This window comes from Meles meles, chromosome 1 (genome assembly GCF_922984935.1).
Source record: "Meles meles chromosome 1, mMelMel3.1 paternal haplotype, whole genome shotgun sequence".
Classification (NCBI taxonomy): Eukaryota; Metazoa; Chordata; class Mammalia; order Carnivora; family Mustelidae; genus Meles; species Meles meles.
Genome location: NC_060066.1, coordinates 202103462 through 202128675, shown reverse-complemented (window position 1 = coordinate 202128675; position 25214 = coordinate 202103462). Strand labels below are relative to the sequence as shown.

Here is a 25214-nt window from a genome sequence, read left to right as displayed (position 1 = left end):
GCTGCCTTGCTCTACCACATGCTTTCACATGAATCTCTCCCAGCTAACAATGCCTTTGTTTAATGGTTTTCAACTTTTTCTAGGGTATTTAAGTAGAGTACCTACACTGTAACTATCAGAATATACACAAAATTTTTAAAGAATTTACAAATTTGCACAATATTAATAATGTTGTAGTTTTAATACCAACACTATTCACTTTTATAGCATCCATGCATGGACACAATATGTAAAAACACAAATACTATTAGTAAGAACTGATGTAATTTTCGAAGATGTTGGGGTTGATATTGGAGGGAATCTCTTTTTAACATAAGATTTTTGTTAAAATAAAACAGTCTCTTACTAGAAACAGAAGTGGATGGGAATCAAGCTGTATTCAGCAATGGAATCCCTGCACTGAGACATAGGTAATTAGAAGAATGTACCAGAATCTTAAAGAATAGGATCTTTCCTAATTAAAATCAAGGGCAATCTAGAGATGGAATGTTCTATCCTGAAGCAATACTTTGACATGAAGATGAAAATGACATAGTCCATCTTCTTCCAATTTTCTCAAACTCTTTCTTTCTGTCAGTTCTCTTTCATTTGGTGATTCCACAATAGCTTTTAGATTGCTATTAGTATCCTACTGGTAGGCTGCCAATTTTCAGAACTATGCAAAGTATATGACATAGGAAGGATCAAACCAGACTTGCACATGATTTATAAAACCCATTGGGCTTTAGGAGCTTTACTTCTACTTGCTTTATGTTCTCCAAGGTTCTTCACCTGACTTACAGTGATCAACTTCTACTGCTGAAAACATCTGCTAAGAGAAACCTCTTTCCTCTTACCGCCCACGGATTCTCAAGAGAGGAAGGAAGAACATATTACATCTTCATCACAGAATGATTTCTGGTAGTAGTCTTCTGTGATTTCTTTCAGGCCTTGGATATGGCAAACCATTAACTGAAGTTAGGCTTAAACAGGTAGGTGTTTCTTCCCCAGAGCTAAGGATACATTGTATAAAGCTTATAACTTATAGCTACTGAAGTATCTTTATTATTATCTCTCCTATAGTAAGCATCTCATAACTTTATCATCATAAACTCATCACTTCCCCTTTAGCAAACTCTCTAAGAAATGGGAGGAACAGCAGGAATGAGTAGTCAGAATATATGGATCAATACTGACTTGTAGAAAAGCATCTGCATTAAAAAAAGAAAAATACTCACCTATAAAATCTAATGGCAATATGGCTATTTTATATGAGCAATAAATAATTTTGAGAGTCACATTCTCAGGCTGTCATAAGTTGTGTTTTAAATGTCACACTCACCTTAGTGATTTTAAGGAATTTTGAGGGGTCTAATACCCGACTATTCTTGGCCCCTTGTACAGTGTTCCATCCCCCTTCATCCACTCTCTGGACACCTGCAGGGAGAACAGAGTGTACGTCTCTCATCTACCTCAAGTCAGTTTGACAGCGACAGGATGAGCAGTATTTTTAACTCAGCAGCTCCAACGAAAATCAAGGAAAAGGACCAAAGAGATTATTAAAGCATTGCTGACTGTCTCTTTAACATCTAGGACGACATGAAAATATCAGGTAGAAATACCAGGAGAGCCGGCCTAGAAGAAACTAACTGATACAAGGGCCAAATCTAGTGTTTACAGTGCATGATTAGAACTTCAGGATACATCAGATGGAAAGTATTTATTACAAAGTTTACTTCACTTAATAGTGCCAAATGACACAGTACATTTGGCTCATTCCCCCAAAACCTGCTTCTCCAACCCATCAGCTGCTCAGGCAGAAACCCTGGTCCTATTTCTTTCTCTCACATGGCACCAAATCTTGTCAATTTACCCTTTACAATACATTCAGCATCTAGCTCCGTCTTATTACTACCACCAACACTACCATTCTGGTTTTCACCAGCAACACTTAAAGCACAAAAACATCTTCACTAGCTCCAATGCTTCCACCCTCCACTGTCTGTTTCATGGCAGCCAGCACGACCCTAATTAAGTGCAAGACAGGTCCTGTCACTGCTGCAGTCAAAACGCTCCTATTAACCTCTCCATCTCACTCAGACAAAAAACCAAATTACTTCTAAATGGCCTACAAGCTCTGAGTAATCCAGCCTCCCCCATCTCAAACCCTATCTTCCACTACTCTCTCCTTATGCTCTTTGCTTTGGCCACTCTGGCCTCCTTGCCATTCCTTGAAAATGCTACTTCAGGGCCTTTTACTTATTATTCCCTTTGCCTAAAAACCTTTCTCCAAATACCTACATGGCTTAATTCCCTCAACACTTCTTCAGGTCTTCACTCAAATTCCAATTTTAACAGGTACCACCATCACCCTATTTAGAACTGTACCTTTACCCACCAAGCCTGGCACGACTCACACTTCCTCATAAAATTACATATTTTATTTGAGCATCTGTTGTCTGTCCCCCAGTATGGTGTAAGCTGCATGAAGGAAGGGATTTTGTTTCTCCTGTTAAGTGACGGGCACTTAATATTTGTTGAATGTAAACCATCAAACTCTCTGTTCAAAAGCTTTTCTGATCCTCACATACATGATTTTCTTTGTGCTATCTGGTATTGCTGATCATGAACAAACTTGTTTCTTGTTTTTTTTCTTATATCCTAGTCCTTCTTCCTCTCCAGTTGTTCTTTATGTGTCATTTTTCCAAGACTTTTCTTTAGTCATCTGTGGACATCTTTCCATGGACTGGGCTTTCAGTCTAGTTCAATATAAGTCATTACGTGAAAGGCCCTCTGTTAGGTTCTAGGGTGAGGAAGGTGAGGGAGTGTGGTGTCCCATGAAACTTAAAAGAACACTTTCTTCCATGGAGGAAAGAACACTTTCTTCCATGGAGGAAAGAACACTTTCTTCCATGGAGGAAAGAACACTTTCTTCCATGGAGGATTCATCTCTTGTAACTTCATTCTGAGCTCTACTGTCTGTGATAAAGAACAGTTCACGGTCGTTGAGTACTGACTATGTGCCGGTTGTTATGCTGAACACTTTACATGTTATCCCTCACCTCATCCTCACACAAACCCCAGCAACCATCATTTGATCCATTTTACAGATTACGTGACTTGTGCAAGGTCATACAGCTACGACGTAGGAGAGCTGAAATTCAAACCCAGACAATCTGGCTTCAGAGCCTATGCTCTCAACCATTACTTACATGACCCAGTAACTACCATGCTCACGTAACAGCCCACTGGACAAATGAAAGCTGCTATTTGGATGACTCTTGCCATCTCAAAACAAACAGGCTTATGAGAAGAGTGATCATTTGCCTTCTGAAGAAGTTTCCTCTTCCAATGTTCTTAAACTTAGTCAATGAACTTCCTATTTTCTCCAGTGTAGAATGCCTTCTATGTCACCTTTCACATTTTCCCACCCATTTCTTCCTTTTATAATTATTGTTACGGGGATTTCAGCAATGCAACATTTCTGAATTCAGTGTGCCCTTTGATTCATCGTGTAAAAATGATCTTGTTTTATTTATATACCACTAGCATGACATCATTCCTTTGTTTAAAAATTTTTGATGGCTCATTGATGTCTCCCATGCACAAAGTCAAAATTTCTTAATCTGGCTCCATTCTTTCAAACATTTTCCCACTGAGTCTCAACACTTAAATTTTGCTCCAATCAGGCTTGTCTGTGGCTCTTCACAATATATATTTTAATTTCATGACTAAAATTATTCCTTTCATTCCAAATATTTAGCATCCACCAGGACTCAGTTCAAGGGTGCATTCCTAAAACAAAGATAGTTCTAGCTTGCTTTCTTATTCTCCTCTGAGTCTTAACAATCTTTTTTTTTTTTGGAGGAAATTTGAAGATTTTTATTTTAATTTGATTACGGAAATTTTCGGGCATAGAAGAAAATAGTATGAACCCCAATGTGCTCAACACCCAGCAATAATTTAAAACATTTGCAAATATCCTTATATATATCCATTGTCCTTTTTTCTGTAGCATTTCAAGAATTACATAATTTTATCCATGTGTATACATATGTAACCAAAAACAATATCATTTTTAGATAACCATGATGTTATCCCAACTTTAAAAACTAACAGCAATTCCGTAATAGCATATACACAGTTATATATCCAGATTTCTCCAGTTCTTTCAAAGATAGGTTTTTATAATTGGTTTGTTCAAATCATGGTCCAGATAAGGTCTGCACAGTGCATTCAGTTGCCAAACCTCTTAAATTTTTTTAATTTACAGTTTCCCTTCTGTTTTTTGCTTTTGTTGTATTTTAATTGGTATTACTGTTTTGTAAAAAAACTAGGTTGTTGGGGCGCCTGGGTGGCTCAGTGGGTTAAAGCCTCTGCCTTCAGCTCGGGTCACGATCCCAGGGTCCTGGGATCGAGCCCCGCATCGGGATCTCGGCTCGGCAGGGAACCTGCTTCCTCCTCTCTCTCTCCTTGCTTCTCTATTTGTGATCTCTGTCTGTCAAATAAGTAAATAAAATCTTTAAAAAAAAAAAAGCCATAAAAAATTTAAAAAAAAAATAAAAAAACTAGGTTGTTTATAGAATATTCTACATTTTGCTTTTTTGCTTTTGGCTAATTGCTACCTTGTGGTGTCATATAATTTGTTCCCCATAGCCCCGTATTTCTTTCTTTGTTTATTTTTTTGAATCTTAACAATCTTAATTGAGAATGCATTTCATAATTTTATTATCTTCTACTTGACAAATGTTCCCTTTATTAGCTTTGCCTTCTCAGATAAACTGTAAGCTTTCAGAGAAAAGAAACTGTATCTTCCACTTCTTTTTATATCCCTCACCAATTCCGAGTATAATAAAGTCTTGTTGATTAATGACTTTAAAGTAGTCAAAGAAACCATGATGAGTTCTGCATTCTTGGGTTTTACTCAAAAACCAGTCTCCAGGTGAAACTGTTTCACTTACAAATTACCACTCTATATTTTGTTTATTCTTTCTGATGTCATTTCACATCTAAATATAGAATTTTTAAATGTCTGTTATTCATCTCCCTAGTTTTCCTAACACCCCAGTGGGCTCCACCCCTTACCTGTTCTTCTCTTCTCTTTGGTCATGAGCTGTTGGACCTTCCTTTGCTCTTCTTGTTCTTCTATTTTAGCCTCTTTGTGAATCTGTTCAATAGTTTTAGGTCCTTGATCTGCTCTTCGAGATACCCAGTTGCACTATAAATGGAGAAAACAACATTATCAGCTAGAAAACAAAAAAATGAACAAAATAAAATTTTGAAAATCTATTTTATACTTCTCACTGCTGGAAAAGTGTAAAATATATGTAAAATCTATACTACAGTACTTTTTTCATCTGTCTTACAGACGGCATCATGTGCAGTTTAGGATTAGAGACAAAGAATTAGTCTTGGGGCACCTGGGAGGCTCAGTTGGTTAAGCAGCACAGACTCTTGATTCGGTTCCGGTCATGATCTCAGGTTTATAAGATCAAGCCCCACAACAGTCTCTATGTTCAGCAGGGAGTCTGCTTGAGATTCTCTTTCCCTCTCCCTCTGCCCCTTATCCCCACATGCTCTCTCTCTTTCAAATAAATAAATCTTAAAAAAAAAAAAAAATTAAATTTGTCTCATCAACCCTGAACTATTATATGCTGAGTACTCCAATAGCTAATGAATAAAAAGAGTGAAAGACTGATCCAAAGCTATTTTTAAAAGATTATCTTGTGGGACACCTGGGTGGCTTAGTCATTGAGCATCTGCCTTTGCTCTGGTCATGTTCCCAGGGTCTTGAGATCGAACCCCGCATCGAGCAGGCTCCCTGCTCAGTGGAAGCCTGCTTCTTCCTCTCCCACTCCCCCTGCCTGTGTTCCCTCTCTTGCTGTCTCTCTCTGTCAAATAAATATACACAATCTTTAAAAATAAATAAATGATCTTGTATATTTGTAAGGAGGAGCCAGAAGAGGAATCAAGAAAGCTCAGGGTTCTTTGGCCTTGCCTTCATCTGGGTTATTGGTACCTAATTTATATCGCATTCCATGGGGGCTCTAAATCAAGAATGACTAGCATTTTTCTTCCTCCATATCATGGTCCTCATATCCTGCACAAAGTGCCACCTCTCTGCCCTTTGGTTATCCTATTAAGGACAAGACAGTTTGTCTCATTACAATTATACTTCTCCCTTTCCTTCCCAACCATAACCCTAACACCTGATAGAAGCACAAGTTGAAGAGGGCACAGGTGAAGAAGGTTTTTAGGTTTATTTACATTTCCTAGACACAAGGATGGCAAATAGGTCCAAATCAGCCCACAAATTCTGATCACCTGGTAGTGGCTTTGGTAATAAGAAGAATCGTGAGGTCACATTTAACCTTTAGCAAGATAAAGAACCATGACCAGTGCTATGTGGTCTAGGTATGGGGCAGGGAAGAGCTAGAACCCGCATTCTCTTTCTCTAGTTTAGGGTCAGCTGCAGTAAATAATAATAGAGAAAAGAGGTGGGAGTGGTAAACACTGCACATGTTATGAGAAATAAGCAGCGGCAGCAGCAGCAGAACAGGAGGATTTACAGGAAAAACAACAGAGAAGAAACACCAACACTTCCTATGGCTGGGCACTTTACATAAGCACCTCACTGAAGCTTTATAACACATGTGCAAGGTAAGCAACATCCCCGTTTTAGAGAATAAATATGTAAGGCTCAGGGAAGTTAAATATAACCATTTTGAAGACGAGGAGTCCTGATTAGCACACTAAAACTAAATTTAATTGAACACAGTTTGAATTCAGAATGGCTGACTTGAGAAATACAGTGTGGTTTCATAATTAGCACAGAGAGAACGTATACGTGCTTGCATTCTCTCACACAGCTCTGTCATGGAAGTGCGTCACTTCAGTTCCGAAAGTCCTTCCTGCAGCATTATGCTTTTACACATGCACATACTGGGACATCCTCCCCATTCCGACTCCTTAAAAAAGACTGGAGTAGTTGCCTTACGTTTTTCTACTTACCAGCCTTAGGTCTATCACATCCTGAAGCATGAATCGAATCCTAGATGAGGTTTTTCTTTCTTTCACGATTTTCTCCATCTGATTAAAATACTGGTCCATACGTGGCTGCAAGGGACAACATATTCAGTATTCTTGGCTGAGGAACTCAAGTGTACTTTTATCATACAAAATTTTTAAAAGGGCCAGGTATACAACTTATAGCCAAAAGATAATGAGGCAGAATTTTTAACTGAGCATATGATGCCCAAAATAAAGGTTATGTATTCTAAGGGCTTGTAATCACATGACAGGCAAACAGAATAAAAATGGAAGTGTCATGCTACAGCCCCTGGAACCTTCCTTAAGAAAGAGGTGGCCGCGACTATGGACTCTGAAAAACAACCTGAGGGTTTTGAAGGGTCAGGGCTGGGAGGTTGGGGGAACAGGTGGTGGGTAATGGGGAGGGCACGTTTTGCATGGAGCACTGGGTGTTGTGCAAAAAGAATGAATACTGTTACGCTGAAAAAATAAATAAAATGGAAAAAAAAAAAAAAAGAAAGAGGTGGCCGTGACCTTTGCCTCTTTCCAACTTTCTCTGCTGAGAATGTAAGGACAAGGGCTATACTTTGGGGATGACAGAATGTTAAGCGGGAGGAACTGAACTGTTTATCACCCCTGAGCCACCAAACCAACCTCAGATTTCTCACCTCTTGAACTTTACTTACTCGAGTGAGAAACTTTAATCTTGCATAAACCACTATATTTGGGATTCTTTTGTCACAAACATAATCCCAGCTAATTCTGATGTTATTAAACATTTCTGGTACTATTTCTTCAAAGCATTTCTAATTTTCCTGCCCCCTTATTTGGAGAGCACCATGTTATGTTTGAGTCATAATATTGTTAATTTCTTCTATTATTAAATTAAATATAATTTATAGTATTTTATTATTTATATATAAAAATATATATTTATATTATATTTATAATAAATAATATATTTATGTTATAAACAATGCATTATTTATAATATAAATAGTTATTTATAAATAAATAATTAAATATATTAAATTATATATAATCTCTTCTATATGGTTAGATAGCCCTGTGGTTAACTTGAGCATAAACTTAAGAAAATTCCTAGGTTTTCACTTCTGTAACACCCTCAGTCCTGGCCCACAGTAGCTATTCTCCTTCTATTTCTGCGGATAATTTGCTATACATAAAAATGACCTGTGAGGGGCGCCTAGGTGGCTCAGTGGGTTAAAGCCTCTGCCTTTGGCTCAGGACATGATCTCAGGGTTCTGGGATCGAGCCATGCACTGGGCTTTCCGCACAGCGGGGAGCCTGCTTCCCCTCCCCCCCACCCTCTGCCTGCCTCTCTGCCTACTTGTGATCTCTGTCTGTTGAATAAAGAAAGAAAAAATCTTAAAAAACAAAACAAAACACCTGTGAGATGGTCATGCAGAAAAAGGAAAAGGAACCAGTAATCTGAACAATTCACAAGTTGGCTTCATCACTTCTTACCATGATGGAAAGGTGGTAAGGAGCTCATTGGCAAAACACTTGACAATGAGAAGGGCAAAACAAGGCAAAGAAGGAGACTAGACTGCCAGGGTGAGATGGAACACTCCTGCTGATAGTTCTAGTTCTTTTCACAACTGACAGAGGCCATTCTGGGTGCTTCTGAGATTGGGGTGCTTACCTTTGCCTTCTCGAAGTCCAGGTCTCTGCCAATGGTGGTCAGCAGGCGGCACAGGCATTCCAGGGACTCCTCATCATGGTTCTTCAGCAGCTTCACCACACAGTCATGCATGATGGCTTCTGTCAGCATCTTGAGTTTGAAGAGTTCCCCAATAAACTTGATGTTACCAATGGATCTCCGCCGGGCTTTGTCCTTAGCTTCTTCTAGTTCATCATGAAGCCTTGTCCTCTCCTCTGGCTGTTGTATAAGGAAGAGCAATGGGAGCTTGATGAAGACAACTGTACTGCACACAAGATGCTAAGAACATACACTTGGACTCATGGTCTTATGCTGTGTGGGAGGTCAGGGATAGTCTTGAGAGTCTGAGAGTAACTGCAGTCCTACTCCTTAGAAAACTACATCACACCCAAAACTTTGCATCCATTTCAGGAGATTTCTGGAACTCAGTGACCCCTATGAAATCTGGGCTCTGAATTCCTGTCTTAGGAGGTTGAGCTGCTCTAACAGATGGCACTAAAAGGAATAAAGCATTCCTCTAAACGTCAATATAATGTCTCCACATGAAAAAAGAAGCCACAGTCATCTACTGAAATAGGGAGATGTAACCAGCTTCGTGAAAATGCTGTTCGCTAACAGAGAGCATAAGCACACTGTCTTTCTGTGCAAATACTCACAGCACTGGCAGCCTCGAGTTCTTTCTGCTTCTTCTCAAAGACATCATCATCTGCTTTATCTTTTTCAAACTCCTTCTGGCAGCGGTTCAGTAGCAGCTTCCGGAAATTCACTGTGTTACCAGGTTTGTCTGCCATGGGTACTTTCAGCTGCATCCATATAGGAAAATGCAAAAGCATCAAGATTACTTAAAACATTTGATGATTCTCTCAAAATACCTATCGTCTTTACTTAACTACAGGTAATGCTGAATAAACTATAGGTAAGCTTTTACAAGAGGTACACAATTTAGTTTCAGGCAGTTCATGTTTTAGTTGTAAGAGGTCTGTAATTTTATACAGAAAAGATATACATTCCTTTCATATAAATGTACTCTATCTTTATGGTTGGTTGTGCCTCTAGCTGACTTTGAAATCCATGTCTTACTGTGACAACTACAGCTCTGTCCTTATCTAAGACTTTTGTAACTCTACAGGGTTTTACCTTTGTTTTTTTACTACCATTGTAAGTACTCTGGTTTAAAGGAACAGATAGAAATGACATAAAGCATGCCCTAGGAAAACAGTTGTGGGTGGGGATCCTTATTCTAGAAAAAAGCAGAAGAGGGGTGGGAGGACAAATTGGATGATTTCTGAGATATCCTGTCCTTGGGGAAATATTAACAATGTCATGCTGGTACTTACCTTGACTATCAATGCACTATGTTTACTGATTATTTCTTATGTGCCCAAAGAAAATACTAGTTTTCTGAAAGTTCAGTCTAAAAAATGGCCACCTGTGAAACATTTTTTTCATACACAGGAAGACCCAGACTGGAGGGGGTAGACCATCTTGGAGGCAAGATGCTTACAGGGTTTCTGTTCGAGTCTCAGAACTGCTTTCTAGTAACAGCAATAGCTCTTATCTTCAAGGTTATGTGTAACCAAACACAGAGATGTTCTTATAAGAAAGTGGACTGGTGCACTGATTGACTAAAATGAAATGCACCCTCCCTAAGCACCATTCTGAACAGCTACTGTGTAACACAGCAAAATGTTTTTTTCTGGAATCACAAAATGGCTCTCAAAGTTCTGAAATGCATGGTCTCTGCCCTCAGTTTAATGGGAGAACTTCGTAAAAAAACAGAATGCACAGTATTTACGCTCACAAAAGAGTTAATGTTATCAACCAGAATGAACTTGGACAGTTGCTGATTAAGGTCAAATGGCTAGAGAAACTTCTTGAGAATTGAAGACTATGATGCTGTCCTGGATTTGTGCTAGAACTGATGAACACACTCTCCAACAGATGCTCTATGACACATGGAAGACCATTTAACAGTCCAGTGCTTTTTTAAACATTTTATTTATTCATTCATTCATTTATTTATTTTTAATTTTTATTTATTTGACAGAGAGAAAGAGAGAGAGATATCACAAGTAGGCAGAGAGGCAGGTTGGGGCGGGGGGGGCATCAGGCTCCCCTTGAGCAGATAGCCCGATGCGGGGCTTGATCCCAGGACCCTGAGATCATGACCTGAGCCGAAGGCAGAGGCCCAACCCACTGGGCCACCCAGGCGTCCCTAAACATTTTATTTTTAGGTAACTTCTACACCCAACGTGGGGCTTGAACTCACAACCCTGAGATCAAGAGTCGCTTATTTCACCAACTGAGCCAGCCAAGTGCCCCAACAAGTCGAGTTCTAATCAACAAAGAGAGCAAATGTTTCATTACACATTGTTTTCAGCTGGAAATATTAACTCAGGAAGAGGATTAAGATCACCAAATTTTTTTTTTTTTTAGTAGCATAAAAAAACTAACATGTCCTTATCACCAAATTCAAGCCAAACAAATTCAAGTGACCACAGATAATTGCATAGTCAGGCCTACTCCACAACCGCAAAGGAAGGCAAGCATTTAATCAGTCTTCAAGAAAGAAATGCTACATGAAAGTAAGAGCTTTCCAAAGGAAAAGCCAAAAGTAGACTTTGTTTAGGACCCAGAACATAAAACAACGTACCACAAAAGAGAACCAGAAAGCATATCCGTGAGCAAGGTGGTATAGAAGAGACCAACAAATATTAGGTTCCAAAACAAACTAAAGCTCTTAAAAATCAGCAGAACAAGAACCTCAGCAGTTGCTTCCAATTTGGTGCTTTACAGGAACACAGTAAACCAGCCAAAAAGTTCTATCTAGCTTTTTGGCATATTAACCAGCATCATCTACATTAATACTATGGACATAATCGGTAAGATAAAAATTGCCGAGCCACAATCTATCAGCCCTAAAGAGATGTTTCTTGTATTATGGATTGTAATGTGCAGGCAATGGAAAGACTGGACAACAGTATGAAAATCGAAGCCATGCTCTCATGAGGAGAGGGGCCAGAATTAAAATGAATCAAAAAGATTAAATAAATACAACTTATGACACTTTGCTTTACAGAGAACGAGCAGAAATGACACAAGACAAGGGCGAGCTTTTCCTACACAAAGGATATAAAAAGCTATGCCTTTGAGACTTTTTATACAGGGAAGGCTATGTTCAAAGTGTTGGATTAAGGAATGGAAGATAACCTTACTTACTTTTAAACAAAGGCAATTCTTTTAACCCTAGTTTCCATTTCATGCTCCAGAACAAGGGAGACACAATACCCAAGTCTAACCTAAAGTGCCGCTTTGAGCATCCAATGAAATAGGTTTAGTGGAAGCACTTTGTAAGTCACAGAGAAGGATGGGATGTTTGAAACACTGAACATTGAGCTTTAGTCTCCTCATCCGCAAAAGGAGACATTCTAATGACTATAGACTGAATTATAAAATAGCTGACAGGGGCGCCTGGGTGGCTCAGTGGGTTAAGCCGCTGCCTTCGGCTCAGGTCATGATCTCGGGGTCCTGGGATCGAGTCCCACATCGGGCTCTCTGCTCAGCAGGGAGCCTGCTTCCCTCTCTCTCTCTCTCTGCCTGCCTCTCTATCTACTTGTGATCTCTCTCTGTCAAATAAATAAAAAATAAAAAAAATTAAAAAAAAATCTTAAAATAGCTGATAAAACAGAAACTAATCCCTGCTCTGCCAGCTGACTTCGGCCAAGTTACTCAGTTTCACCAAACCTTTCTTTCTAAAATGGGAATGATAACATCTGTCTTTTAGGAATGTTGGAAGAATTACATGAGATTAGTTAAATAATGTAAACGATAGTGGCTGGTACATCGCCAAGAGTTTAATAAGCTAATATAGCTCTATTTATATACTTAGAGCTGCATCTGACATGTTTATGATTAAAAATAAAGAGTAATCTAAATTATAACATGGGTGTCAAAAAAAAAAAACATATAAAGCCAAGTCTGCTCACTAAACAATTAGGGAGAAAACCACAAATGGCAAGAAATAGGAATACCTGCTCTACCAAAATGATGATCAGGGGAATTTCCCATGTACAAGTCATAAAAAACATGACTGTAGAGAGTCTTTTTAGATATAATCAAATGGAAATATTAAAACTAAATAATCACCAGAATGGCCACAGATCTGCAAGTACACATATCTTCAAATGAATGAAAGCCTAGCTACACAACCTCCTGAGGACTTGTTTTGGAACATGGTTTTAATGTTCTTGGGATGATGAACAGGGTAGTGGAAATATGGAAATAGGCCACTGAGAATGGTGATGCATGGTAATATTTTTGTTCTTGAGATGATAAATTCAACAGGGTTATGACATCAGTAAATCAGCCTGTATTGTCTGCTGGACATTGACTGCTCAGGAGACCCAATGAAATTGTTTAGTTAGAAGAGACATGATGAGTGGATGTATTGGTCTGCAAGGGCTGCTATACTAACTACCATAAAATGGTGGCTTAAACAACAGACATTTATTTCTCCCAGTCTTTCAGTCTAAGACTAAGGTGTCAGCAGATTGAGTTCTTGGTGGCCACCCTTTTCCTGACTTACAGCTTTCTCCTATATCCTCAAGTGGTGGTCAGAAGAAGCTCTTGAGTCTCTTTCTCTTATAAAGGCACTAATCTCACCACGGAGGCTACACCATTAGGACCTCATCTAACCTAAATACCTTCCAAAGGCCCCACTTATTGATGCCAGCAGACGAAGGGTTACGGCTTCAACATATGAACTGGCGGTGGGGGACAAAAACATACAGTCCGTAACAATGAACAAGGTAGATATTTGCAAGTGTGATCATGGAAAATAGCAAAAAAAAAGGTGATGTGCTACAGTGAGGACTTTCATTTTCTTTAGGCAGTAGTCCACAATCAAAACTAAGACATGTTTTAAATAGGTTGTCTGGGGGCACCTGGGTGGCTCAGTGGGTTAAGCCTCTGCTTTCAGCTCAGGTCATGATCTCAGGGTCCTGGGATCGAGCCCCGCATCGGGCTCTGTCAAATGAATAAATAAAATATTAAAAAAAAATAAATGGGTTGTCTGAGATAGTTTCCCAGGAAGTAAGGGAGTCAGGGGTTATAGTTCAGTAAGACTGTTCGGTAAGCTAGATACACTGGAGAGAACCTGGCTTTTCATTTTTACACAACTGTAAACTAACAGTGTAACATATTACACCGTAAACTAATCACAGCATGTATCATCTCATATTGGGATGAGATCTGTCCACATATCAGTCACCCAGCAATCTTGGATATGAATGTTGTCAGCATTAGGTAGTAATTTCCTTTAAGCAAAAGGGCCTGTACTGCTGATATATTGGCTAGTGTTGAGGATAAATCCTTCTTATTCCTAAAAAGAGCAAGAGTTGCCAGCTACGTGTTAATTATGGTAGTCAAATAAGAGACGAGACTATGAAAGGACCAGCCCTGGCCATGCTTAGCATGCTCCCGATGTTCCAAGCTGTCTCAGAACATAAGCAGAGCTAGAGGGAACCCATGGCCGAGGAGCCATTTTGCTCCTGAAGCATGTTCCAGTATGAGGTAAAGTATCTGGAATGACCGGTATGATGCAGTGGCACCTCCAAGCTACCTCTAGCACATGAAGTGAATAAATCAGTTGTCCAACTGTCACTCTTGACTCCACGGTGACATACTACTCTCTGTCAGTAGTTACGTCCTGACCTTAGCGAAATCACCTATTAAAACTGAATGAACACACATACTCTGAATGTACTACAAACACATGAATTAAACTGTATCTCTGGTTAGACACATCTGAAGCGGTATGGAGTTCTGAGAGATGCCCACAAGATTCAAAACGGAGTTATGATAGGGTAAGTCATTTCTCCTCAATGTTTCTTTAAAGCATTTTGCATCTTTCATCAGGTGAGTCGAACATCCCTCCTCTTTCAGTTGACTCTAGCCACTTGCTTTTGCCCAAAGCTAACTTTCCTGGTCTGTACTTCAAAGCTGCTTCTTCTTTTTTTTAAAGATTTATTTTTTTGACAGAGACACAGCAAGAGAGGGAACACAAGCAAGGGGAACGGGAGGGGAGAAGCAGGCTTCCCACCAAGCAGGGAGCCCGATGTGGTGGGGGGCTCAATCTCAGGACCCTAGGATCATGACCTGAGCCAAAGGCAGGCGCTTAATGACTTAGCCACCCAGGCGCCCCTACACTTCTATGCTTTCTTTTTCTTTTTTTTTACTTTTATTTATTTATTTGACAGATAGAGATCACAAGTAAGCAGAGAGGCGGTGGGGTGGTGGGGGTAAGCAGGCTCCTTGCCGAGCAGAACACCAATGCAGGGCTGGATCCCAGGACTCCGAGATCATGACCTGAGCGGAAGGCAGAAGCTTAACCCATTGAGCGGCCCAGGTGCCCCCTAGGCTTTATTTCTGATGAGATTAAGTGTGTCTCCTTCATTCTTTCAGCATCTCTTCCTGTACTCAACCCTCCCATTCTTCGCATGGTTTACACTTAAAGCACTTGGGGAGTGGCAACAATGAAACCTCTGGATATGGCATAACAGGACACAGAATGCTCAAATATCTGCCTTTAGTCCCTCTTTTTATAGATGAGGCATGCATGCCTGCCACAACGCAGATAAAAAGTACAAACAAAGCCCCCCTTTATAAAATGCAAAGCATTTAACTAGAATTCAGTACTTCTCTTAGGAGGATGACAATCTAATTGAATGGCTAACAGAGAAGACTGGACAAGAGAGAATGTTGTTCTGTATCTAAATTTGGAGTTAAGTTAAATAACATTTTTAGTTGGATTGTTGGTAATTTCAAACTGCTGGTCTTTTGTTTAATCATAATTCAAATCGAAGTCCACATCTCATGAACCCCATGAGCATGTAAACTCCTAAGGGCAGGTACTTTTTCTGCTTTTTTGTCTTGTTTTTTCCACTGCTAAATAAATTCCCAATGCCTAGAATGGTTCCTGAAACATCACAGACTCTCAGACATATGTTGTAAGTGGGTAATGCATGAACAGAAGAGTAACAACTTGAGTTTATTTTATGCTCAAAGTCTGTTTTGGGGTGTTGGTTTTGTTTGTTTGCTTGTTTTTACAATATTTTTATTTATTCATCTGTTACAAAAAATGCTACAACATTTTTGCATATGTTGCCTGGTATGTAAGAAATGTAGGTTTATCAGTTGGGTACAACGTTTTTGCATATGTTGCCTGGTATGTAAGAAATGTAGGTTTATCAGTTGGGTACACACTTAAGAATGGAAATGCTTATTACAGCAAAAAATAATTTCAGCCTTCTTTTCTTTCTTTCCTTCTCTTTTTTTTTTAAGTAGGTTCCATGACCAGTGTGGAGCCCAGTGCAGGGCCCAAACTAATGACCCTGAGATCAAGACCTGAGCAGAGATCAAGACTCAGATGTTTATCTAACTGAGCCACCCAGGCACCCCCAACTTTAGCTTTTACAGCTAAGCTTGTCTCCAAAGTGACCCTCACCACTTTATATTCCCACTAGCAATGCTTGAGTTCTTGTTTCACATATTTGTCAAATCCTGGTAAGCTAAGCAGTCTGGAGTTAATGTAAAGTTTTATACCTAGCTGGTTAATGTCATAATTTTGTTGGTCATTTGGATGACCTCTTTGGTGAATTATAGGTGTAAGTTTATTGTCTGTTTAAAACACTGAGTTATTCTCGATTTCTTTTAGCTTGACAAAAAATCTGATATAGACCCTTCATTGGATTTTGTGTTGCAATTATCTTTTCCTAATACACGATCTGCATTTTTACTCCCTTAGTGACATCTTTTGAGGAAAAATATGCTAATTTTAATGTAGTTCAATTTACCAATCTTTTTTTTGTACACAGTGACATTTGGGTCCTAAGAAATCTACTAACAAATTATTGTTCTTTTTAATATCTCCTCCCCATCCTGGTTTCTTTCTATTTTTTAAATGTAAGCCTTTACTATATTACCAGTCTAAACATTTTCCTTCATTTTCACTTTTTTACTATTATTCATGACTGGAATTTGTAGGAAATTGTTTCAACCTATGGTTTTAACATCTTAGTACTTACGAAAAATTTCTTAGCCACTCTCTTCAAGCATCGCTTTCTTCCCACTTCCTCCTCTCTCCTCTTGGGACTCCAGTTAAAGCAAAGTTTGACCTTATGGAATCTTCCTCATCATTTACCCTCCCTTTTGTATCTTTATTTTTTGGTCTATCTGCTTCTTATGGATTCTGCAGACACATCTTCTACTTCATAATTCTTTATTTCATCTGTATCTAATTGGCTATTAAGCCAATCCATTAAGTTCTGAATTTTATTATATATTATGTTCTAGGATTTCTATTTCGTTCTTTTGATACTTTTTCTTTCTCTGTTAAAAATTTCAGCTAATCTTTATTACCTTGAACATAATACAGTTATCTGATGTCTGTGCCTTATAAAAGCCAGTATCTGGAGTGCCTGTGAGAAATTTGTTTATTGCTGTTTCCCATTCATGGTGATCTTTTTCCCTTGTGTGACTTACTGTTTCTAACTATGTGCTGGTCATTTTATTTGAAAAATTGTTCAGAAATAATCTGAAGACTAATATGACAGTTTTTTAAAAAATACATGATATTTTAAAAAGAATTTGTGCTTGCTTCTTCCAGGCACCTAGCAGGCACTAACATATTCAGAAATCACTACAATCCAAGTTCAAGGATTGAGATTATCTGATGTTGAGCTACACACAGTCCCTGTGAGAGCAAGTCAATTTCTGATTCGTCTGTGTTTCAAGCATGAGATCCTTTGGGATCTCAACCTAAAATATGAGTCAAGCTCCAGAGCCTCTTCCACCACTTTTTTGGTAAACACTGTTCCCAAATTCTATCCCCTAGTCCAATGAATTTTTGAAAAACAAGTTTTCAAGACATTTTAGTTGCCTCTTCTAGGGGGAAGTTTTACTAAATGTGTCACTTTTCTTTGGATTTCTACCTTTTCAAAGATCTTAACCTTAGTAATTCTTTACTGTCTTTTAGCTCTCTGATACATTCAAGATTTTAAAGATTATTGTAGCCAATTTTTCTAATTGTTATCCATGGAATGGGTGGTCTGGATCACCTAACTTGTCAAACTAGAAGCTCTAATACTTACTCCTGTATACTTGTCCTTAATCTAAAGACTTTTTATCTCTTACCTTGAATTTGATGTTTAGTATTTCCAAATAGTCTAATTTTATTTTATATATATATTTAGTATAAATAATAATTTTATTTTGCATATTATAAATATTATTATATGATGTTATACTGTTATTCACTACTATTTTTGAGGTTGATTAACCCTAACACATTTAGTATTACTTCATTAATTTTAACAGCTTTATATATATTACTATTCAAATCCACTGACCAAATAAATTGTGATATACCTATTGTCTTGTTTAGGCTTACTTCATTTGTTTCCTATTATTCACTATTAAAACCAATACAAAAAATAAACATTCTTAAAAATGATTCCTTGTATTCATCTGATAATTTCTGTGGGGTATATATCAAGAAATAAAATTCCTGAGGAATAGTATATGAACATCTTCAACCTTACTGTTTAATTACTCATCAAAGTGACTGTATTAAAATGATTTCATTTTTTTCCCTACTCTAACAAGTGTGACTTCTATAGAATTGCGGTTTATTTGTTATTTCCCTAACCATGAATAACACTGAAATCTTGTTAAAAAGATTTTAAAAAAAGATGTTAAATCAGCTAACAGATTTTTGTTTCTATAAACTGCCCATTTAATTGGGCTGTTTTCTTACTGACTTTTCTCCTTAAATCTGTATTTTAATATTTTATCAATTTTTATGTATCCCAAATAGATTCTGCCATGCTGTGGCTTTATCTTTTTATTTATGGTATCAATTGCTGCACACCAAGGATTGTAAATTTTAATAGTCAAATTTTGATATCTTTCTGTTATTCACTTTGAATCTTAATCTTGCTAAGCAAAATTTTCCCCAACGTTCATGACGGTAGTCTCAATTTTCTCCTAGAAGATTAGTTTTTCTTATTTGGATTTTCATTATTCCCATGACTGTTTGATTTTTGTATTTCCTACATAGTAGGAACCAATGATGACTCTATTTCCATTGCCCCCTTTCATTTTAAGCCCTCAGTACTCAAAAGTCCTAGAAGCCATGACAGTGGTTACTTTTAAGGAATAAGAACAGTATAGTTTTATTGACTGACCAGGGTGGTAGGTATGCTCCCTTCACTGATATACACTGAGCTGTATACTAATGATCTGTATAACCTTCTGTATGCATGTTGTAATGGGGTACTAAAGCTAGCTCATACTGGGTCATGGGAGCCAAATATTCAGTTGATATTTTGTGAACTACTGTCAAACTGTTAATTGTCTTAAGATCAGCCATGAAGAAACTGTAACATTACATTTGACAAAAGCAACAAATGAGGAATTTTTCTTTTCCCCACAATAGCATGTATGTCTGTTATACTTCAATTAAAAAAGTTTAAAATCTTTTATCGTTTGGTATGTAACTCTGGGGGAATTTATACTAAAAAAGTAAATCCTCAACATGTGAATAAAGGAAGTATACTTTGGTGTTTATTGGAGTGCTGCTTGTGGTTCCAAGAAAACCTGCAAAAACAAAAAAAGTAGAAAAAACATGGAAGAAAAAGAGGAGGGGAAAAATATGGTACATGTATGTGTATATATAATATCTTCAGATATTATGCAACTACTAAAAAAGCAGAAGTAAAATCTCTGTAGTGATGTAGGGGTATGCCCCAAACATATTAAGTGGAAAACAAAGTAAACTGCAAAAAAATACATACATGATAGAATTTAACTACTACAAAACCAAAAGTATTCTCTTTATACAAATGTATATGTGTTTATATACTTTTATGAATATAAATAAAATTGTGGAAGTACAGATATAAACCATTCACAGAGGGAAGCGTAACTGGATGGGGCTCAAGGAAGAGTAGTAGCTTTCTCTATGAATACCCCTTATACTGCTGGACTTATTCCAAAAGGTTACTCTGTAATTTAAAATAATCCAGTAAAGTTTAATCAATCTTATTTAAAAAGGGCTGAATCACAACAAAATTCACATAAGTGGTTGGTTTATCTATAATTGTATTTTAATCTACCTTCTATTATTGCCTTTTTCCAAAGGCCATTTTCATCAAAGATACTCTTCTACTAAAAAACATTAACATGGGCACCTGCGTGGTTCAGTTGGTTAAGTGTCCTTAAGTGACTCTTGATTTTGGCTCAGTTTGTGTTCTTGGGGTTGTGGGATCGAGCTCCACATGTGGCTCCCGTCTTCATAGGGAATGTGCTTGAGATTCTCTCTCTCCCTCTGCCCCTCCCCCCACACTCTCGTGCTCTCTCTCTCAAATAAGCAAAATCTTAAAAAAACAAAACAAAACAAATTAATAATCTTCACTGCCTGTAGGATTAAATTTAAAATTAGTAAAAAGCACTAAAGTATACGCCAGGAGATCTGCGATCTAGTCCTAGATCTGATGAGTGGCTACAAGATGGCATGGTTGCCACCTGCCACAAGGAAAATGAGAAGCATGAGATGGAAAATTAGTCTGCCTTCCGATAGCTACGGTATGGTACATTAGAAAGAAATACGGCAAGTGGCTCAAGAATCCTAGACTTGGATTCTAGCACTGCCACTTACTAGTTATGTGACCTTAAGCAAGTTACTTATCCTTTTTTAAGTCTCAGTTTCTTGTTCAGTAAAGTGGGGCTAATAATACTAAACTTCCAGGGTTATAATAGCTATTAATAAGAATATATGTGGGGCGCCTGGGTGGCTCAGCGGGTTAAAGCCTCTGCCTTCAGCTCGGGTCATGATCCCAGGGTCCTGGGATCGAGCCCCGCATCGGGCTCTCTGCTTGGCTGGGAGCCTGCTTCCTCCTCTCTCTCTCTCTGCCTGCCTCTCTGCCTACTTGTAATCTCTATCTGTCAAATAAATAAATCTTTAAAAAAAAAAAAAATAAGAATATATGTAAAGCATCCACCCGTAATGCAACCTAGTAGAGGCTAAATAGATAGTTTTTGTTATCACAGTCGTCCTCATTCAGCCGGCATTTCAAGACCTTTGCAATCTTTTCGACCACCAATATAATTCTGAATTATTTAGGGATGATACAGGTCAAATACTGAGCTAGGAACTTTACATAAACAATCTCATTAAATTATATTATTAGTAAATTAATGTTATCACTGTAATAGCCTCAAATTGTGTGACTTAATCTTATTTTATGATTAAAAAATGAGGTAATGTAATTTTATGAAGTTACAAAGTTTATAACAATTCATTATAATTTATTATGAAGTTTATTACTGAGTTAGCAGCTTGCAGAGTAGGAACTTAAATTTAAATTTTAAAGTTAGAATTTAAAGCCAGAACTGTGAGACGAAAGGCCTGTATCTATGACTACTGAGCTGCATGCACTGCCTCAGACATGAGCTTTTGCTGCTCTACACTTGTTCCCCCCCACAACCGCCAACCCTCTCAGGCCCACCCTGAACGCCACCTGCTTCACAGAAGCAGTCTGTCACTCTACCAATAACACAGTCATTTCTTTTTTGTTCTACTTGGTTTTTAGGTCTAGAACATCCATTCAAGCATCAACATATTGCAATTTCACAGAATATGCTCTAAGTGATCACTTTGTTCAATGCTAAGTTTTGCGTTTTTTTTTTCCAATATGAATTTTAAATTCCTTAAAGACAGAAGAAGTAAACTTTCCAGGTCACAACACACTTACCTATCTTTGACACAGGAACTCAAAAATACTGGGAGAATGACAGAATTCTGCACTTGGGGGCAAATGACAATGAATTGTGATAAGAAAAAAACCCCAAATGTTAAAGAACACACGTTTCTGACACAAGTACCTGGGTAACAGTAACAGGCAGAGAAAACACAGATGGTACATGGTAGTGTTCTGACTGCAGAACAGAGGACAATGAACACTAACCAGAGGCTCTTTGGTCTCCCATTCTGTCTTGCCCTAGATTTGACAGGCTGTAGAGATTAAATGGCTGTGGACAATGTAAAGAGAAAGAAATCTAATAGTTTCTAAGAGATGAAATGATCACTTTTGAAACTTTTGTGACAATAACTATCTTTTCATTTCACCGAGGCTCAAATTAGAACCAATATATTTTCAGTTTTGAATTAAATGTGAACTTAAGCATTCACTTTTTAAGAGACAACAGGAGAGGCAGGTTGCTCAGGCCAATAATTTCACATTACTAATTTAAAACTTATTCACTATTGCTCACAATGGGTGGGAACATATCAGGCCTATTTCAGTCTATTTCCATATCCCCTCCAGAGGTGAGGATATATTTTAATAAAGCGAGATTCTTTTTATACATTGAGAATATTATACTAAAAAGTGCTAAAAATATATTCTCCCCTTTATGTTGCCCCAATAACACTTCTGGGAAGAATGTGTAGTGAGGGGAGAATATACCTCTTGGAGATTTCTGGTTTTACTCCTTCCTCTCTTCTTACCGTTACTAGACATCGACACATGTTTGCATAAGCCACAGAGAAACTGGGCTCATCGATAGCCTTCTCAAAGACCAGGTCAATGACTCCCTTCAGCCGCTCCTCTGTGTCAACAGTAAGTCCTGACACTTGCTTCATCAGTTGGTTGAACATCTGTGGTGTCAGTTTATTTAAGATACTTCGAACTTTTCTAAAAAGTTCCTAGAGGGGCCACAAAAAAAGAAAACAGTGTTACAGTAACTGTGACAGGATGATTCTTTCTGTAAGGATTAATATTTTGTTTATAATTTTTCCCAAATTAACAAGGATTGTGAAATCATAACAGAAATAATTAAATCTATTTTAACAAACATCAAACCATTATTATCACTTCTTTTCCATAACTGATGAGAATTCTAGGAACTAGGTATATTCACTGGCAAGAGTATCATCTGGTACATTTCTCAAGGCAATTTGGCAAGGTGTATTGAAAACTTTAAAAATATGACATATCTTTTGTTTTTTTGTTTTTAAGATTTTTATTTTTTATTTTTATTTGAGAGAGAGAAAACAAGAGAGAATGAGCAAGGAGGAGCCAGGGGAAGAGTGAGAGGGAGAAGCAGACTCCTGCTAAGCAGGGAGCCTGATGAGGGACTCCATCCCAGGACCCTGAGATCATGACCTGAGCTGAAGGCAGATGATTAACAGACTGAGCCACCCAGGCACCTTTTTGATGTATCTTCCGACACAACTATTATACTTTTAGAAACTTATTCATATTTAAGAATAGGTACAAAAGATTTTAGCCACAATAACTTTCATCGCTACCCCTTTATAGCAAATGAATGTCCTAAAATAGAAAATCTGTCTAAATTATGATATAATATAAATTATGGTACAGAGTACTAGGCAGGAGGTATTTTAAACTCTCATCAAATTAAAAACAGAAGAGAACTTCCTCAACTAGGAAAAAAGCATATATAACTCTACTTAATGGTAATTTCCCTCTAAGAATAGGAACAAGGCAAGAATGTCCATTCTTACCATCCTATTCAAAGCCATACTGGAGGTTCTAGTCAGTGCAGAAAAGCAAAGAAAAAGAACTACAACCTGTATAGATTGTAAAGGAAGAAGTAAAACTCTCTATTCATAAATGATATGATTATGTAGAAAATCATAAGGAATCTACAAAGAGATACTAGAACTAATAAATAAGTCTAACAACATTGCAGAATATAAGTCAACATACAAGTATCAATTTTATTTCTATATATTAGGAATAAACTAGAAATTACATATTTTAAAAGTACTATTTACAATAGCACCAAAAACCATGAAATACTTAGTTAAGAATCTAACAAAATGTCGATAGGAGCTATATGATAAAAATCATAAATCACTGATGAAAGAAAAAAAGGAAGACCTAAATAAAGAGACCTATGTCATCTGCCTGTATTAGAAGATTCATTATTATTAAGCTGTCAATTTTCTCTAAACTGATCTATAGATTTAAAACAATAGTAGGGTTTTGGAGCTTTTAGACAAAAATCAAGAAGCTGATTCAACAATTTATGTGAAAAGACAAGGGGGGAAAAAAGTGAGAATAGCCTAAGTGATTTTGAAAAATAACCAAGTTGGGAGGACTCATACAACCTGCTTTCAATATTTACTATACAAAGACACTGTGATACTGGCCAGGGGACTGACACATAGATCACTGGGACAGAATATAAGTCTATAACTAGATTCACACATATATGATGAACCAATTTTCAACAAAGGTACAAAGAAAACTGAATGGAAAAATGATTTTTTAAAAAAGATTTTATTTATTTGAGAGGGAGTGAAAAGCAGAGCAAAAGAGAGAGAGCACAAGCTGGAGGGAAGAGCCTGACACAGGGCTCCATCCCAGGACCCTGAGAGATCATGACCTGAACTGAAGACAGACGCTTAACCAACTGAGTCACCCAGGCACTTGAGAAAAAGGATAATCCTTCCAACAAATAGTGCTGGAACAACTGGATATAAATAAGAGAAAAAAAAAAGAAAAAAAGAACTTTGATCCATATCCTCCACGAAATAAAGAAATTAAAACTGAATCACAAACAGATATGTAAAACCTAAAACTATAAACCTTTAGAAGATATGAAAGGAGAAAATTTTTATATTCTTGGGTTATGCAAAGATTTTTTAGATATGACAAAAGTACAAACCTATAAATGCAGAAGTTGATAAATTCAACATGATCAAAGTTGAAAACTTCATTTCTGCAAAGATACTCTTAAGAGAATGAGAAGACAAACCACGGACTAGAAGAAAATTTTTGCGAAACACATCTGATAAAAGATTTGTATCCAGAATATACACAGAACTCTCAAAAATCAATGATACGAGAACCACCAGCCAATGAAACAGGGTAAAAGAGAAATTTTACCAAAGATACAAGAATGGCAAATAAACACAAGAAAAGATTTGTTTATTCAATATATTATTCATTTGGAAACACAAATTAAGACAATGAGATGCTACCACACATATGCATTAGAACGGTTAAATTCGTAAAGCAAAAAGTAACAAGTGCTGGCGAAGAAGTGGAAAAACTGGGAGTCTCGTGCCTTGCCGCCAGAAATGCAAAACTGTCCACCCTGGCAACCAGTTTGGCATTTTCTGATAAAGTCAAACCTATATCGACTAGATAATTCACGGGTGTCATAGCTACAATTTTACCCCAAGAGACAAAACCTTATGTTTACATAAATCCTATACAATGATTACGGCACTTTTATTCATAATTGCCAAAACCTGAAAACTCTTTCCCCTGTGAATGGATAAACTTCTATGGTGTATCCGGAACAATGGAATACTAACAGGATATAAAAAAGTTATGAGTCATACATGACTACAAATGGAATGTGCCAAGTGAAAGAAGCTACATTCAAAATGATTCCATTTATTTGGTATTTTGGAAAAAGCAGTGCT

The 25214-nt window shown here is 37.5% G+C and overlaps 1 protein-coding gene across 21 annotated transcripts in view; it reads right to left on the bottom strand.

Moving 5' to 3' along the window:
* EIF4G3 (eukaryotic translation initiation factor 4 gamma 3) overlaps positions 1–25214 on the bottom strand; it is a 362972-nt gene that overhangs the window by 49844 nt on the left and 287914 nt on the right. For all 21 annotated transcript variants that reach the window (XM_046002289.1, XM_046002331.1, XM_046002445.1 and 18 more), the window contains 6 exons: positions 22260–22457; positions 9349–9495; positions 8675–8911; positions 6991–7095; positions 5065–5197; positions 1322–1416 (listed from right to left, as the gene is read on the bottom strand). In XM_046002289.1, coding sequence (XP_045858245.1) covers positions 1322–1416; positions 5065–5197; positions 6991–7095; positions 8675–8911; positions 9349–9495; positions 22260–22457 — 915 coding nt within the window. The remainder of the gene's footprint in view (positions 1–1321; positions 1417–5064; positions 5198–6990; positions 7096–8674; positions 8912–9348; positions 9496–22259; positions 22458–25214) is intronic.